General features: G+C 37.3%; 1 protein-coding gene across 1 annotated transcript; it reads left to right on the forward strand.

Moving 5' to 3' along the window:
• LOC149110228 (putative skeletal organic matrix protein 5) lies at positions 1 to 4,231 on the forward strand. Its single transcript, XM_089292961.1, has 3 exons — positions 1 to 34; positions 992 to 1,118; positions 2,569 to 4,231. The coding sequence occupies exons 1-3, from the start codon at positions 18 to 20 to the stop codon at positions 3,085 to 3,087; spliced, it is 663 nt and encodes a 220-aa protein (XP_089149087.1). The 5' UTR covers positions 1 to 17; the 3' UTR covers positions 3,088 to 4,231.
• Positions 4,232 to 18,596: the final 14,365 nt, after the last annotated feature.

Genomic DNA, 18,596 nt, shown 5'->3' on the forward strand with positions numbered 1-18,596 from the left:
CCTCGACATGCAAGGAAATGTATGACAGGAACATGTAAGTGGAAGATCACAAGTTATTTGCTGGATGCAATAGAATTCATTTTAATCAAGAGCTTTTCATGGGATCTTGTTTAAATATGATCCTGATGAAAAAAATATATTCCACTATCAAAAATACTACAGGCGTTTTGGCTACATTTGGGTGGTTAACATTTTTCACTAATAAGAACATCAGTTAAGATAATTGATTGGTATATATCATTTTAAGTGACTACTTATACATCAATCATGTTCACGATGGCTCGAAAACTAAAGAGCCTCGAGTGATTGAATGCAGATAATGATTCACAAGGCTAAGTATCATTTCTTCACGCAAGAAAAAACTAAGTCTGTAAGAGAATTTATGATCCTCCAAAGAGACGCCCTTGCTTTAAAAGCAATCCTTTTAATGCATGCTGTTTTTACAGATAATACACATTTCTTCTTCGGATAATGTTATCACGTCGTTGCATGGATGATGTTGCGTAGAATAAAATGCGTGTTAAATCAGTTGGGCTGTCTACGAAAGCAAAATGCTCGTCAAAATAAATGCAAGGACGTATGAGCATGACTTAGTCCAGTTGTAGCGGAGGCGCTACTGACGGAGACTCCATTCCTTTGTATAAAAACCTTTGCCCTAGCCTTATTCATATTTAATTGGTGATTATTATTTTCTTTGGATTTTTTTTTTTGCGTTCAGATATTCCTTTAATACTTTCGTAGCTACTTCGACAATTTGTGGATTTTTTTCAAACTTAACACAAAAAATGCTTACTGTACCACCGTGCTCTATAGGACCAAAATAATCACTGTAGCAATGTCACCACGCCTTATATGATATAATGAGAATGTCTACAGCTAAAAGATTGGAGGTTGAGACTTGAATACGTACTTACTGACACAATTAAGGTATGAAGGAATTATCACCCTCGAAACTCCTTGGTCTAATTAGATGCTTCTTCACATTCAACAGTTTGAACAGTAGTCAGCTAGTTACGCTCAAAGTTGATTCTAAACTTATTCCCGTTTACTGTCACTTGAAAATTGTTGGATGTGGAGATGGAGGATGGACCCCAGTCATGAAGATCAACGGCAGCCTGGTACGACTCTAATTAAGTCAATTTTATGTCATACACAGAGGAAAGTTGTATTCAGAATTATAATTTGATTGCTTTAAATAACTGTGCGCCAGTTTCATCAAACGTATTTAGAGTAAAACTAATAAACTAAGCCAGACGAAGGCGAGATATACATACATGATTTAATGGAACTTTTAAAAGGCTAAAAAATGTGATCCCCCAAGACCTTGAAGGGGTATTATCATGTCGAGGGTGTATAACACGGCTTGTTCATCAGGAATGTTAGCCTAATATCAGAAGTATCTGACATCTTGTCCCATCATATTGTATCCCGCCGTACGAGACCACATGCTGTTTGGCTATAGATGTTTAAGTGCTTAACTTCATAAGAACACAATGGTGTTGGAGGGATATAACGTTGAAAACAGCTATTCAGGATTTTCGTCTTCACTTTTACACAACTCTCCAATTACGTTCAGGCAGAACGGAAAACTATTTTGGATTATGGCGACGTTCTCCATCTGCTCGCCACTTTTCTTTAGTCGAAGTAAGTCTTCTGTGAGGAATTAATCGAATAGTGACTAGAGAGAGATAGAAATACACCTCGGCGAGCGAATAAAAAATAGCAGAAAGCATTTTCACATTCTATCTGTTTATTGTATTGCTACCGATATTTCTTTCTTGCTAAGATAAGAGCGAGGGGAAAGTAAACAAAACGACTACAGTTCGAGACTGGAACTAACCTTAAATTTCAGACATTATTTAAAAAAAAAAAAAAAAACATAAAGGAATGAAAATTGGTATTTAAAAACTTCCGACCTTACTAATGTTTAAAAAACATCATACGTACTGAAGGAAAACATCCAAAGATTATCATACATCAAGTTTAAGCTTACAGAAACAAGAATTTTTATTGAATAATATATGTCTTTGTAGCCAAATGTCTACTGAAATTAGCAGAGAAACAAACTAAATAAATTACTTGAAGGTTAGAAAAACCAGACGGTCTGTACAGTTTTGTCAATTTTTATTGTTCGCGTTGTTGATTGACAAAGCTTTGTATCAGGCAAAGCCCAAAGCCAGTTGGATGAGCACATACCGAAGCCTGGAAACGGAACAGCTCAAAACACACTTAAACGCTAACAGAATACCACTTGTTACACTTCTCACTGATCGCTTAAGACTTACTTACTACTATATAGATCGAATGATTGACCCGTGAAGAGTTTGTGTGCACAATGTTAAAGCTTAGTGCGCCGCTCCTCTTCTAAATTCGAATTTCTCTAACAATTACTTTACATGATGTGCTACGGGTTTGTGGAAAAATCAATCTGATATTTAAATATGAAAACGTACAGTCGCGAATAGCATGGTTGGAGAACCAATAACAGAGATGTAACAGAAATATAGATTTCCGCTGATAAATATGATTGGGTGCAGAATAATTCTATTTTTATTTTGTTTTGATCAGAACACCTTTCATTATGATTCTAAATACTGGAGGAATACGAATGAATACAATCTTCCTGGAGGGGAGACTGGATTTGACTCAGAGGAGACCAAGTTACCGACCTACTGGAACACATCCTTCTCCAAGATCTGTGTTGGTATGAAGATCGACCAACAGACTAATTTCATTGTCATCAACAAGCAGGCCAACTCTCTGTACTCATTGATCGCTGACGACCAATACCGCAAAACCTCAATGAATCGTTACACGTGGAAGACGTTGATTGGCTCACAAGCCTCCTTGCAGGGCACATGTAACAAGCAAGGTTTCAATGCTGTGGGTACTGATAGTTCATATTCTAAAGCAAGAATCGGCATTCTTGGAGACGGGAAAAACGACTGCGGATCTTGCGACTCCAGAATTGGCTTTGGTACAGGAGGGAAACATGATGACTCCAACACTTGCGGAAATGAAGCAACACACTCACCAGATAATGGAGACAAACACATTAAAGCCATGGGCTACATCTTGGTGCGCTAAGAAAGGAAAGCAAGAAACCCTCGATCACACAGCCCTGAATTTACGTCGAATGAATTAATTTAGTTTAGAGCATAAATACGCTTTCACCCTCGTTACAATTGTTGAAGGATATTTAAAACCCAATGATATCGAATTGGTTTTAGCTTTTTTAGCTATTCTCTCGTCTTGTCCCATTTAAAGTGATAAGGCTACGATAACAAAACTTGAAGAAACTATTGCACCTGCTAAGGTCTGCAATAGCTTCTGATGTTCATTATCTTGCTATAAATTGTCTTCGATATGTTAGACACACAGTTGGAAGACTTAAAATGAAATAAGCCTCACCAGCCGTCATCACTTTCACGGGCAAATTGATCCAGGAAAAATATAATCCTCTAAACCACTTCTGTCTTTTCAGTTTCAATGGTAGCTTACTCTTCAATCCAATGTTGACTTGCTTACGTATGCGATTTTTTCCTTTGAAAGAAGGTCTACTGTATTGCCAGTTTTCATGTGACGTCTCATTTTCCAAAATTGGAAATTACTAATCCCACTGAAAGTTTAGTTTTATCAAATGTAAGAATCGTTAATGACTTGACGTGTTACGACATTTAAGCTCGACAGCGTTCTTCATTTTGTAACAGAGCACGTATGAATTTCCAACTTTATGGGTTACATGACATCAAATATGGGGGCCCGGGAAGGCTTTTGCGTAGGTCAAAAGATGAGTCATCGCGTAAGTTTTTGCTAACTGAACAGTTCTTACTCCAGAAGAAGAATGAATTGTAATGTTTTGGAGTTCTAGAGTAATAACGTTTCGTTTAAATAGCAAAACTCAATGACAGATGTAACTGTTACTTAACAGGCGCCATGTTTGTGTCCCTCCGAGGGGCTCCAACACGGCATTTCCATACAAAGCTCCACAAATTTGGGTGAAACACTTCTCCAAATAACGCTTGAATGAAAATCCGCCCAGACCTCAATCTTGGTAAGATGTTTATATAACAATAATCTATCATATCCCAGATTCTTGAGTAAATTTATTAAATGGTTACGACTTTTATTTTTGATTGCGTGACAGTCCAAACTATTAATCTTCCCATAAGTCGTTTTAATCCAGCGCCATATTGTCTAAGAATAGTACCCAGCTCCCCAAAGTTACTTTGAGGACATGTACAGATGATGAGGTACTGCGTTGAGGGGTCACCGATACCCTGAAATTGAATTTCGGCTCAAAAAAAAAGAAAACAGATAAATTAATAGTAATAATAATAATAATAATAATAATAATAATAATAATAATAATAATAATAATTACACTGTCTCCAAGGTCTTTTCCCAAAAATATTGAAGACAACTCAGAGGAAGCATAATTACTCTGGCGAATTTTCATATTCTCAACACGTGATACAACATAACAAACCTCTGCTCACTAAATTAGTGAGAGAAGTATACAGGTTTTGGTAGTGATTATAACGTCGGTTCCATACTCTACCCAATCTTCTTTCCAAACACGGAGTCTGCCAATTCGAGCTATGACGCTCGGTTTGAGGGAACAGTTACAGTCAAATTTGTCGGAATTGGAAGTTTGACTTTTTAGTGAAGTCACAACGCGACCAGCTCCCAGTTGGCTTGAGAGCTCAGTTGGTAGAGCACTGCACCGGTATCGGAAAGGTCATGGGTCCGAATCCCGTTTAAGCCTAAATTTTTTTCAGACTTTAATTTCACAGCTGCTTAAGTTGTATACATAACTGCGATGATCAATCATGCCGTCTTAATATCTTTCTCCGCAGTTCAAATAAATGAATTTCATTTCTCATACAGTCTATCTTTCTGTCTAGGGTCGAGGGTAATATTCTTTTTTCTCATTTTCTTTTTCTTCAAATGTCACAAATCGTAGGAGTTGTGAATCGGAGGCTTGTCAACCCCATTCACTACATTGAAGTTTGTTTGCTTTGTCATTAACATCAAACCTAATATAGCAAAATGTTGGCGTGACTTCCGGTCAGACGATCAGTCGAACTTTTTAATAAATGTTCTGAAATACATGCCGTAACTACACTGTAACTACTAGCTATTACAAAGGAAGAGCGCGGTGGAGGAAACGTTCAAAAAAGGTCTTACCGTCGCTTGCAACTGCCGGTCAATCAAAATTGAAAGTTTTGACAATCAAACTTCAAAGTTAACCCGCCCACTTGGGAACGTTTTGGCGCCACTCCGCAAACACTTGAAGAGGAGCAAAGTCAGCAACGCGTACGGGCATTTTGTCTTTTGCAGTTTTGAAAATCAGAATTAATTATAGGAAATCAATAAAGGAATTTCTGTTGGATATCGACTGTGATCTTTTCCAATATCCAGGGGAATTAAGAAAGAAAGAGTTCACCTCAACAATGTCCGCGCGGTATCTAACTGAAGAGGATCTTCATTTTCTCCCTGAAGACCACAAATGGTAACAAGAGACTAGTCTTGAACATGATTGCTCGGCTAAGAACGCCTGACAGAGTAAAAAGCAGCTTAAAGCTTCAAACAGCGTCAACACAGCGGTTACAAAGCCCTGAATCAAATTTAAAATCTCCTACTCGAAAAAAGGTTTCCACGTCGGGCTGAACTGAACAATGATGCGGACGAGTATCGAGTACGGAAAACGAGCGACGTTCCTCTTCCGAGAAGCAGGCGTCAGTTACTTAGCCATGTGAAAGGTTCATTGAGGAAAAGACAGGGGCACCCAACGGATCGTTTCAGTAAATTATCTGTTCGGAAGGCTTTTAATCCCCTCTGATTTTCTGAAGAAAATTGGCACCTCGAACTTTCGTGATATGAGAAATTTAACGTATGTTGTTTTCGAATTGCAAAAAATGTTGTTTTGAGTACCGAAAAAAGGTCAGGTATCATTTTCGGAAAGGCGATAAGACCTAAGGTTTTCGGGGAATGGACAAAAAAGCCCTAATAAATTCGAGAATACTCAAGCTCCCCTAGAATAACCGAACAGATATATTGTTTTTAGCGCAACCTAAAATTAATTAACAGAGCTTTAAAAAGTAATCCAGATAGCCTAAAGTAGCGTTTAAAAGCATTTGAGAGAAAACGGTCGTTGGGTGCCCCTGAAAAGAGGCAAGAATTAAAGGTTAAACTTAAAGTGCCTATGAAGTAAGAAATAATTCCTGCTTGTTGGAAAGGCTTTTAAAAGTAAAGAAGAATGGTCTTTTCTTTTTTGGAATATTTTTTTCGTTTTAGAGATATTTACGTTTTTGTAAGGAAAGTGATGACGTCATAGGTGGTTCCACTAAAACAGCACAACACTCAATCAAGAATAACTCTAGAAATATTTAAGCAGTGTTCTTTAAACTTGGCACCAGAAATGTACATCACAAAAGAAACATAATGACACCCGTCGTGTCATTGCCATGACAACAGTTATGTCGCTGGGTCTATTTTAATTACGATTAAAATTCCCAGATTTTATCTTAAACAAGGATCATCCACTCCTACCAATCGAATGGGGAGAGTTAAGACAATATGGGAACCATGTGTGTTCCGAGCAAGACCCTCTGTGCCACTTTAAAAGGTTGCAAATGGGGATATTTGGTTTTTCACAGAAAGAGATTGGAGCCAAGAGTGTTGCCATGGCAACAACACAGTAGACGGCATTCTATTTCATTTGTGATGTACATTTCTGGTGCCAGGTTTGAAGAACACTGCTTTAATATTTCTAGAGTTATTCTCGATTGAGTGTTGTGCCGTTTTAGAAGAACCACCTATGACGTCATCATTTTCCTCATTTGCGTAATACAAAAACGTGAATATCTCTAAAACGAAAAAAGATATTCCAAAAAGGAAAACGCCATTCTTCTTTACTTTAAAAAGCCTTTCAAATAAGCAGGGATTTTTTTTTACTTCATAGGCACTTTACGCAAGCGCTAAAAGATAAGAACTTGAAGAAACCTGTGCCAAGATAAGGGACGCAGCTTCCGCGCTTGGAAATACTGGTCAACGCTATGTAAGCTTAATTGTCATGAAAGAAATCGCACAGTTCGCACCTGCCGAATGGCAAAATGTGAGCCAGTGCTTTTCTGTGGATAGTTGAGTAGGCATCCAGATGAAAAACAGGATTTTCAGGAGAAAAAACGGGAAATAGCAGCATTAAAAACGGCCGCCGCGAAAATAGAACTGGATTTGAACTGGCTTTCTCCCGAGTGAAAATAGTTCTGCAAGTAAACAGTCCGGAATATCCCGATAAATTAGGACATCTGTGATGTCACGAAACTCACGTTTCAACCAATGAGAATGCGTGTTTTGATTGGAGTGTTGTGTTTCACAACAAACCAAGAGATTAAAGATGGCGGACAAAGAGAGTCGCGAATACTTTCCAATGCCATGAATGCGGGCCTTCAGGAGGTATATATTTATCTCGAATTGAGTTAAATACTGTCCAAATTATAAAATAAACGGAAAGTTTGTGTTCGCGTTCCATGTCACATACAATTCTGGCCAGATAACGATTATCCTCGGACCGAAGGAAGCACCACAGAACGTAATGCGGGCCACGTTTGACGAGCTGCTGTTATCATTGTTTGGAAAGAGACCGTACAATCGGTAATCATCTTTACTCTGCCTTTTTCTAAGCACAGAAATGATCGATATGAGAATTGAGGCTTTCCTCCTATCTAGGGATTATCGGGCCGAAATCGACAGCACGCGCATGTTCTTATATGCCAGCAAAGATAAATTGTAGATGTCCAAAATGTTATACGCTTCGGCTAAATCGAGGAAATGAAATCATCATTAAAACAGAATTTTCAATAACGCATACGAGTGAGAAGTTCTTGTTCTTATATACAAAATAAACTAAGCTAGAAAAAATGTATCCAAAATTTTAGTGTTGTCAGATGCAGGGATAGTCAAAAATTCTGTTAATATATTCTTTGTAAATCTGAAATTTCTCCATTTTGGTATTTATTCCAGATATTTCTTTTATCTATTTGTTACTGTGCTAAAAGATATCATGTCTGATTTCCGCATTTAAATTATGAAAACTTACATATAATTGCTGACTTTCACAAGTTATTTACCCAAAAATATCAAAATATATTCCTGGACAGGTTGACAAGGGAGCATTCACAATCCATCCACGTGTCCCAAGGTTTTATTATATATTTATTTCAACTATACAAAACAAATTCAGTCTTGAAAGTGAAATCCATTTCATTTTATTCACTCTTTAGGTACTCTCGACCTTGAATTTGCCTCTTAATTAGCAGAATGCAGGATCTGAAACAAATCACAAGCACTTAGAAGATTATTACATTGCTTACATATGTCAATATTATTACAAATGTATTTTTCGTTTTAACATATGAATTTATTTTGAATGTAGTTACGACGTTAGTCTCACTAAATAAGAGATTGCCCTCAAGTGGTCTGATAACTCTTATGTTTTCTATTTTTTATTACATATTCTTAACCAAACTGATATGTTTCCTGTTCACAACCAATTAATGTTTTGCATTGGTTTCACAATTAGTAATGTTCAACACTCGACACTACATTCTAAACTCTCGTTCCTTTTTAGTCTTTGCCTTCATAAAAATTATTTTGCAAAAACATTACTTTCTGGCAGGAGCCATAATCGGGGACGGAGACCGTAAGTCTCGGGATTCGCGCGTACCTATGATATGGGACAATTTTTCTATTTTTAGAACAAATTGCGCCATCCTGACGTCATCTATCCGCGCGGATCCACGCACATGTCGGGGGCTCTCGTGTGGATGCTGTCACGTTGCGTGATCAAATGGTGAGAGTTGAGAGACCTTGAGAGATTATCTTGCGTATTTTTCACAGCGATGGCAGGGGATAAGGCAGCGAATACGAACCAGGGCGCTTATATGTAGTTTTATGCTCTGAGCTAACGGAAAAGGTGGTTTTTTCAGGGTCGAAAACAAGACTTCAATCTCGCGCTGGGAATGAATAATAAGATCTGCTAGTTATCTGCTAGTTGTAAGCTTACGCGTATGCTTTTGCGTTTGTTTTGACTTAAGAATATAGCAAGAAAACTCTCTACTCTGGTATCGAGTTAATTTGTGAGTTTCTCAGACAATGGTTAATCATAACCAAAACCTGTTTTGATGGTTTCTTATTGTTTAACTTCTGCTTTTTTGGTGAGTTTGCAAAAGTTTTTGAAAGGAAAGTCTGACGCGTACAATTAGCTCATTTGCATAGTGCAGCTCGTGCACCTTCAAGTCCGAGTCGGTGTTTTCAGTTGTCAACAAATCTTGACAAAGATTTCTTTCGTTATCTTTTGTGCTGAGATGCTTCGACAAATTTCACGAACGCAGCAAAGGCTACTAACATCATGTGTGTTCTTCAACATAAGCATAGTGAAGTTTTACACTGCGAAAAATGAAAATAGACAACGAGTTTTGATAACTCGATCAATAAAATCGAAATCGTTATTCGAAGTTGATTAAAGAAAGCGTCATCGAAACTTCGCTGATTATTTCTGCTTTATTCACATATTTTCAGCTTAGCTTTTAATATGCTTTCAAACATTTATCAATCTTAAACATATTTAAAAACTATAGAGTTATTGTTTGAGTTCGATGTACGCTTTCACACGAAAGTGCGGCGGAAGTACAATTTGTCATGTTTACTGACTGTACAAAACACGCATCGGCGGGCGCTCTCATTCATCGACAACAGAGAATTTACTGGATTTTTACACGAATAAAACTGAGCAGTATCTACGGACGTAAAGTTATTGGGCCTTGATGAAACATCAAGCGTTCCTTACAATTCAGGCGAAACTCAAACTAGCAATTATTTTGTTTTACTTTTCGGTCGCGATAGACTGGCAAATTCCTCGCAAGCGTGTGTCAAAAGGACCTAGGAAACTATGAAGTCCTGAAGCTCTCCTATATCTAAATATATCCAGCTAGTTTTTGGCTGTGTAATGGAAAAGCTGTTAATCTTCAACATATGTGAAATTTAAAGTGGAATGATGTACAGTTCATGTAAAAGAAGCATCCGTCGGAACACAACTTGGTCAGCGATATATATAAGCTTACAGCGGAACATACCTAAATTCGACACTGTCTTACTTCACTCAAACTGGAGCAGCTTACGACGAAAATACTTAAGCAAAATTCCAACAGACGTAAACGCGTTGAGTTGTGGGTCAACTGAAAAACATGAAAAATATCGGGAATTTCGGACGCCATTTCCCCCGCGCGACATCCGCAAAAATCCTCGCAGCATGTACGCGCGTGTGTCTGAGGCGATAGCGCAATTTGTTCTAAAAATAGAATTATTGTCCCATATCATGGGGACAACCCCAATACTAGAAATGGCGCGCGCTTACGGTCTCCGTCCCCGATTATGGCTCCTGTTTCTGGTACATTCAAGCTTCATGGGGAGGTGAAAAGAATCATCACCTACCAGGAACAGCTGCAGTGTGTATAGTTTTTAAAAAATGCCAAAAAAAAAAAAAAAGAGTGCAATGCACCCTACAAACCTTAACTTACATGTTTGCATGGCCCTCAACGTCTGGTAAATGAGCACAAACAATCTCTCTACCCTTTGTGCCATTCCTTGGGATACTGATAGCATCCATTTACAGGGAATCACTGCAGTACCCCTGGCCTGTCTGTTTCGCTGCCACTTCTGTGCTGTCGATGGTTTTCAACAGGCTGCTGGCTCTCCAGTGATAAAACTGGGGTGCACATTCGGTGAATCCACCAAAACAGAGACCTTCCAAATTTGTTGAATTTCGTCCGCGTACTTAGCGATGTCTTATTTCCTCTCTTTTCCATTTGTTTTTTCCCCAAAAAGTCGGCAAAGTGCCTCGAGCAGTCGAGTATGCTCTTCCATGTACTTAAGAGAGAGAAATTGAAAACAACTGTCATAAAAAAGAAGGAATGATGCATTACTCAAGCCTTATAACAACAGCGGTTCAGGTATACTTGTAACGCCTCAAATTCAAAGAGAGTTTACAAAATATCGACGTTGTTTACAACCGTGTAATTTGGTATGATGAAACTTTAACAACACTAGAACCAGTAAAAAATATACACAGCTCAATGAAAAATACGTGAATACTAGAAAATAACGCGTACACTTTACTAACCTTAATATTTGGCCACAAAATCGCGTCTACATCGTCGCTTTACACCAAAAAAACCTCAATGATTAGAAGACAGTCAACGTTCTCCCACTACCAAAATGGCCGCTTATTCTCCTTCTCAACGTTTGGTCGGAAGAAGTCCTGGATAATGCTGGCCAGACTCTATGCGAGACTGGAAACAACATATTTTCTTGTTCCGCGTAAAAGATCCGCCATTTTCCCTGCTAACAATAGCTTCATGACGTCATGACTGTCCTAATTTATCGGGATATTCCGGACTGGTAAACACGTAGATGAAATTTTGCTTGAAAAGTTTCTCCATGAATACGTTTAACATGTTTTAAATTCATCTATTTATTTCCTATCATTTATCATGACTAGGTATAAAATACTAGGTGGAAGACTGTGTTCACCAAGTTTGAAGGATGTAGCTTAGCTAGAAGACGCTCAGTTAATTTTTCTAATTTTCCATACATTTGTCTGTATTTTTTTTCCCGCGAACCGCGTCCACCCGGCCAAATTTACAGACAAATGTATGGAAAATTAGAAAAATAACCCGAGCGTCTTCTAGCCAAGCTAAATCCTTTAAACGTAGTGAATAAGCTCGCAAATCTCACAGATATTTTTCATCGCAACCAATCGCAAAGCCCTACAAGTTTACCGAAGGAGAGTGGTAATTTAGATCGCAAAACTCACGTATGTTTGTTTAACAGCGAATTTACCGAAGGAAGAAAATAGTCGTAAATTTGCTTCCAAAGCTTCCATCGCCTCCAGATTTCACCTACAGTTCCTGTTTGATAGGTGGCAAAGGAATATTTCTCATCGCGGCCCGTCAATAACACTGGAAAACAATGAAGCCAACACCCCACAAAATCGCATTGGCAGTAACACAACCTAAACCACTACAGCGACATAGAAAAAAAGGTACTCAAACAAAGCCAGGGAAGGCTAAAAATGTGAAATTCGAGGCGAGTGAGGCTCTGTGACACAACATTGTCACTATCAATACAAATATTAGCGCGAAACACATTCTATTATCCCTTTGTGTTATCTTTTTTGTTGAAGAAACTACAACTGCAAAACTTGATGTTTAGATTTATTTCTACGCGGATAGCCATTCAAAAGTTGATGACATTAGTACATCGGCCAAAACAGCCAGCGTGATGAAGTCACATGAAAAACCGGACTTTGAACGTTATAGAAAGCTATAGATAAATAATCAGGTCTGTGATATATTATTAAACTCTCGACATGAAACCCAAAAAGATATCTGAATCGAGAAGACTACATTTAACCAAATTGGGGAAGAACATGTAGACCGGACTCGATTGATAGGCGGAAATCGAGCCTACAGCAAGGAGTAAAACAACGAACCCAGAAAAAAATATTACCCTCGACAAAAAGATAGACTCTTCTCAGAAGGTTACGATAGCGCAATATGCTTATTAAGATCTCAAAATACAGTATTTTTAGAATAATTTTGTCTCTCAAGATTCCAATGCACCAAAATAATGTCGTCTTAGCTCAATTGCTTTCTCATCGCAAGTTATTTCCGTGCAATCTATGGAAGAATATATTTATTTAGTTCATATTTTCGTTGGTAGATAAGTTTATATTCTGGTTGCTAAGAATACAAATGTTTCCCTCGCTGGTCTCCCTGAGATGCTGACCTTTGATGAGTTTGATGTATAAGCAATAGCAGGACTGCATCATTTTTTTGTTTGTTTGTTTGTTTTTTTTTCGCCTAAAAGTGTAAATCGTCCGTCTACGGGACGTCCGGGACGTCCGGAACGCAGCATAGTTTTAATAAGTTAATAGATTGTTTTCCTGTGACGTCATCATATTCTAAAATCGAAAACTAAAGAGCCAGCGAAGTTTTTATCCCCATCAGGCATAAGAAGGGGTAAATTTATATCTGTTTACAATGTTACAGCTCAGTAAGTGTGCTTCGTTTGAAAACCAGCGTATTTTGAAATTTAGAGATATGGCTGTGCGTGACACAAAGCTATAAATGTATACATATCTCATAATTTTTAGCTTTTTTAGAAGTTAGATCGTCAGGAAAAGTGCTTATGTAAATGTTTTTTTTTTTTTTTGTTCAGTACAGATAATCAGTCACCTAGATAGCCAAAGTAAGTTCCAGATGTTTACACTATTATCGGGCCGCCATATTGGTGCACCACAGAGGTTGCACTAACATGGCGTTTCCATACTGGGCTCCGTAATTTAAATTTCCCCTCTCAAATAATTACGTAAATAATAATACACATGAAAAAAATTATTCGATTCTGATTTGCTGAGAGCAGTGCAGTTAAAGTGTAACACCAGTGCAAAAAGTGTAACACCGGTGCAAAAAGTGTAACACCAGTGAAAATTACACATCGTAATTCTGGATTATGATTTGGCTGAAAGACGATGGGAAATTTTCTAAGCCAACGGTATCATGTAAAACGATGACAAAAATTTTGTACGGAAACTTTGAACAAAGTTTTCTCGAATGCGAAAAACGGCTTCAAGAAAGATCTCTCGACACTTCCTCCACGCGAATTTGTTCATGTTTATATTATTAAGCCGAAGGGCCTCGTGCAATTTCAGCTTTTTGAAAAACTCACTCGTGCAAATTAATTCCAAATTGAACTCGAAACCGTATTACCTGTACTAATTGAAAACATTGAAGGCACAACAGTCACCGGACGATAGGGTTAACTGTGGAAATAAAACTACGTTTGAATTTCTCTGGTGTAGTGTACAAGTACACGGGGCCTTATTCTCAACTCATCAAAAGTTCTTTAAATTTAAATCAAAGAATCCATGATCAAACAACTCGAAGCTCGTCAAAAATACTCCACTACGCGTCGTCGAGAAATGAGGGGCTGCTTAAAATGTTAGCAAATTGTAATAATTAAGATTCAGTTCTTATCAAACGCACCGCTAGACACTAAATTAACGGATATAAAGGAATACACCAATACTATCATGAATACTGACCATTAATGCCGTAATGCTAATACGACGGAATGAAAAAAACAATGCGAGAAAAAGAATTAAATATACCTTTCTGCAATGTCTCTTGAAAAATACTTTTTGGCAGTCGAGGTTAACAAAAATGCCAACAAAATATGTGAAAATTAGAATTAAATTCTAGAAAACCAACTGCCAAAGAAAGCATGTCAAGGTAAACAGTAAAGATGGCCACTATTGGCTAAAATAAATTATTTTTCACTTATTAAAAATTAATGATATAGTAAAACTGGCATAGACGACCGATGCGTTAAGTTACAACACAAAGAGTCACGTCTGAATCAAGACGACCCTCCGATTTGGACAATTCGTCGCCGGTGTAATGTTTTCCTTTTTTGTGTGGATAGTTTTATTCGAGCTCTGCTTTGTGATACCAGATGTTGTTTGCTCACAAGGTTAGTTATCTATTACTTTTATTCGATCTATTCATTGATAACATAAGCACATGTATGTCAAGTAGGTTTCTTATTGTCGGGACGGACTTATTAAAACTGAACTGCGTATTGCAGAATTATCTTTTTCTTTCCTGTAATAATGACTTCGCATACCAACATAAGGCGAGACGCAATAACAAACTGGTCAATGTTATTTGGCAAGACACTTTAATATCCCACTGCCTCTCTCCGTCAGGGATTATAAATGGGTATTGGTGATCTGTTAATTGGGGAGACCTAAAAAAAAAAGCTCGAAGCTAAAAAGTAGTTTTCATGGACTAGAAATTCATCTCCTGTATAGTATGCTTCATGCTATGGAAACTAGAATAAGTTCAGACAGACAGTGTGAGCAACTTTAATTCACTTCAGCTAAGAGAAATTATTTATTCTTACATAAGTCTCAATGCCTCGCGATAAACACAAAAGAAAGCAAAACATGTCGGTTAAAGCGAAAACAGAGGTTGAAATGCTGATGCTTTAAAAGCCTGTTAGATTGAAGGAAAACGAAAAAAAAAAAAGTCAAAGTCGGGTATCATTTCATCTTGAATTTGAAATCTTTATCCAGTCTTATGAAACCGTTTGGAAAACAAATTGTATAAAGAATTAATAAACGCTGCATCATATTTTGCCAAGGGCACAATTTCACTTAAATACGAGTTAATGAGCCACCAGAATAACTTTTAGGACGTCGACGAATATTTGCATAAGAACTTTGCTTTTTTTCTCCAACAGCTGCCTTAAAAAACACCTATTCTCTTTACTTTACCGGTAAACCTATGCCTCTGTCCGCCATGGAGTTTGATAAATGGGTATTGGTGATCTGTTCATTACAGAAAACTCGAAAAGAAAAAAAAAAAAATCCTTGAAACTAACCAACTGCGAGTGACTAGAAGCTATCTACATGCTTCAAGCTATGGAAATTAGAATAAGCCCGGACAGTGTCTATGAGCCACGTCGCGCCTTGTGAGTTTATCTTTTTTAGCGCACAGAGGAAACAAGATTTCTTAAAAATCGATTCATTAGAGCTAGTTGAAACTGTCTTACTAACTAAACTTTTCTATGCTTCATCAAAACTCCTATGAGAACAAAACTTGTCGCTGAAAGAGGAAACGGAAAGAGCAATGCCAATAATTTTGTAACTTGTAATTTCAAAGAATAGAAATACAAATTTTTCGAAGTAAAGCTGAGAATATTCGTCATTTTATTTTGCATCGAAATATTCAACCAGCTTTTGATGAGCTTTATGGCACGTTTTAAAGAATTGGTATAAAGAGTTACTGACCCTGCATCATCTTGTTGCTAATGGCACAGAATTGGGCTAATTATGTGTCACTCTAATACTAATTAATGAATATTCAACTTTTGTCTTATATAAAGCAGCGACGGTTTTTTTTTAAACCCCACCTGCTTAAAAAAAAACCTTTCCTGTTTACAGTTCATGACTGAGCTGCGTCAAAAACGCTCCATTTTGAAAGCCCATGTTATCTAAGACCCACGATAAACATAAAAGAAAACAAAACGTGTCGGTTAAAGCGAAAACAGAGGATGAAATGCTGATGCTTTTAAAGCCTGTAATATTGAAAGGAAACAAAAACATTCAAAGCCGGGTATCATTTCATCTTGAATTTTAAATCTTTATCCAGTTTTATGAAACTTTTTTGAAAACAAATTGTATAAAGAATTAACACCACCTGCCTTAAAACAACAACAACAACAACAACAACAACAACAACAAAACAAAACAAAAACAAAAAAAAACAAAAAAACAAAAAACCTTTCCTGTTTACAGTTCATGAGTGAGCTATTCGTCGTTTACGTCAAAAACGCTCCATTTTGAAAGCCCATGTTATCTAAGTGGTCATCTTCACAAATGACCGATTTTTTTCTAACAGCCTTCTGAGGGGTACGTGGTAATAATTGCTAAGCGTAATGCTTGTAAAAGTTATTTACCCACGCCTGCTTAGCTTGCATTTATCTTAAGGTGGCTCAAAACAGTAATATTTCTTTGTGAAGCCTGGATTCTTACGCGCACTTCAGCGCCAGGAATCACGAGCTCACCCGAGGCGCTGGAGATGCAAAACTCACAACAAACAAGGCGGTGCGAGGCCTACTTCATCAAGCTTTGTTTCCGCCAAGTTTAGAGAGCCGTTTACGATGTCGCTTATTTTTACCTTCGAAAACATCCATCCTTCAGACAATTTCAAATGAAAAAAACAAAACAAAAAAACATTCTTTTAAACCGCTGTGCTGGAACGTAAACGAAAATTGTGAAGTTGATGTTGCGATCGATCGCGCCGGTTAAAAAGAAAAGAAAAAAAAAAATACTCTTCAAGTTTTCGATTCTTTGTTCTTTTTACGAGGCCAGCCTCACCTTCGGGTATTTATGGTATTCATCTTCTACCGCTTATGCTGCTAACGACAACAGCAAAAGAGAAAACACTGTTCACGGGTATTCACGTTTCTTCGCGTGGAATTGCGGGCTTTACTAAGCAGAAAACGGCCTTCACGCGTGCACAGAGCCCGATCTTGCAAAGTCAAGATTTTAATTTGCGCGTACAACGTGCGGTAAAAATCCTTTATCCACGACGCTAATATCTCAAAAACTACAGGGTGTTTCAAAAGTTCAACACTTTGAAAGAGTCGACGTCTGAGTAAAGAAGCCCCTCTCATTGGCAGACTCTTCAATTTGTTCACCTCTCTTTCAGTGTCATGTTTTCCGTTTTTGTTTGGTTAATTTTATCCGAGCTCTGCTCTGTGATACCAAACGCTGTCTGTTCACGAGGTTAGTTATTTATTTCTTTATTTGCAAAACATGCCTCGTAAATACGTCTTTTCCTGACGGGACGAGCTTATTAAACTTAGACTGAGTATTGTAGTAATATTTTGTTGTGCCATCATATAATTTCGCATACCATCGTAACATAACGCGAGGCACAACAACCTAGTTGTTAATGTTCTTTGGAATGACGTCACGCTTTACACTAAAAATACCTCCGTCAGCCCATGAGTATCAATGGTATTGGAGATCTCGTACAAAATATGCTTGATGCTAATAACCAGCTTTGATGAACCCTGTCTTCCAGGTGTCCTCACGCTATGGAAATTAAAATGAATTCCAACGGTGTGGGACACGTAAATCAATTGTTAATTTTTATCAGTCTATTAAGGAAACCAAATTTCTTCAAGCTCAATTTACCTGCATTGATCTTAATTGTTTTAACAAGTTTAAAGTGCCACTGTTTCATCAGAAATATAATAGTAAACAAAAGTTGTCGATGGTGTGCAATGCTTTCTAGCCTCTTAAAAAAAAACACTCCTTCAAAGGAAAGCTTATTTGAATAACGTTGATCACGAAAGGTTTGCACGAAGAATTAATGCTACATCATCTTTTTGCCACAAGCACAAACTGGACTGATTAATATGGTTACTACCAAAATGTCAATTAATAAATATTCAATATTTGTCATTAGAAAGTCGACGAATATTTGGATAGGGATTTTGTTTTTAATCCTTGAAAAAGACGCTTTCTGATTATATTCCTGGTTGAGCTATATACGGTTTATCTCGAAAACTCTCCTTGTTATTCCTGCAGTTATTTTCACAACTCAATGAGAATTTCCCCTTGACGTTCTCTTGAAATCGTCTTCACTGTCTTTCGGATTTTTTTTTTTTTATAACATTTTTTTTTTAAATAGCTTTTCTGCATCCAAACATTTTCGTGATTTTTTTTCAATCACCATTTTAATTTTTTTTCATTTTTATTATTATTATTATTATTATTATTATTATTATTATTATTATTTCATTCTAATGTTTTCTAACATCTGCCTAAATATAATTTTCAAGTGATCTTAAAGTTGCACGACGTGAAATGGTGTGGACCCTTCCGCAGGTCGTGCATACTCAGTATGTCTATTCGTATAAGGCAAATGATGTAGCAGGATGTATAAGATCAGCCC

Source organism: Orbicella faveolata, unplaced genomic scaffold, assembly GCF_042242905.1.
Source record: "Orbicella faveolata isolate gen_17 unplaced genomic scaffold, um_ofav_v1 contig_24, whole genome shotgun sequence".
In the NCBI taxonomy this organism is placed as follows: Eukaryota; Metazoa; Cnidaria; class Anthozoa; order Scleractinia; family Merulinidae; genus Orbicella; species Orbicella faveolata.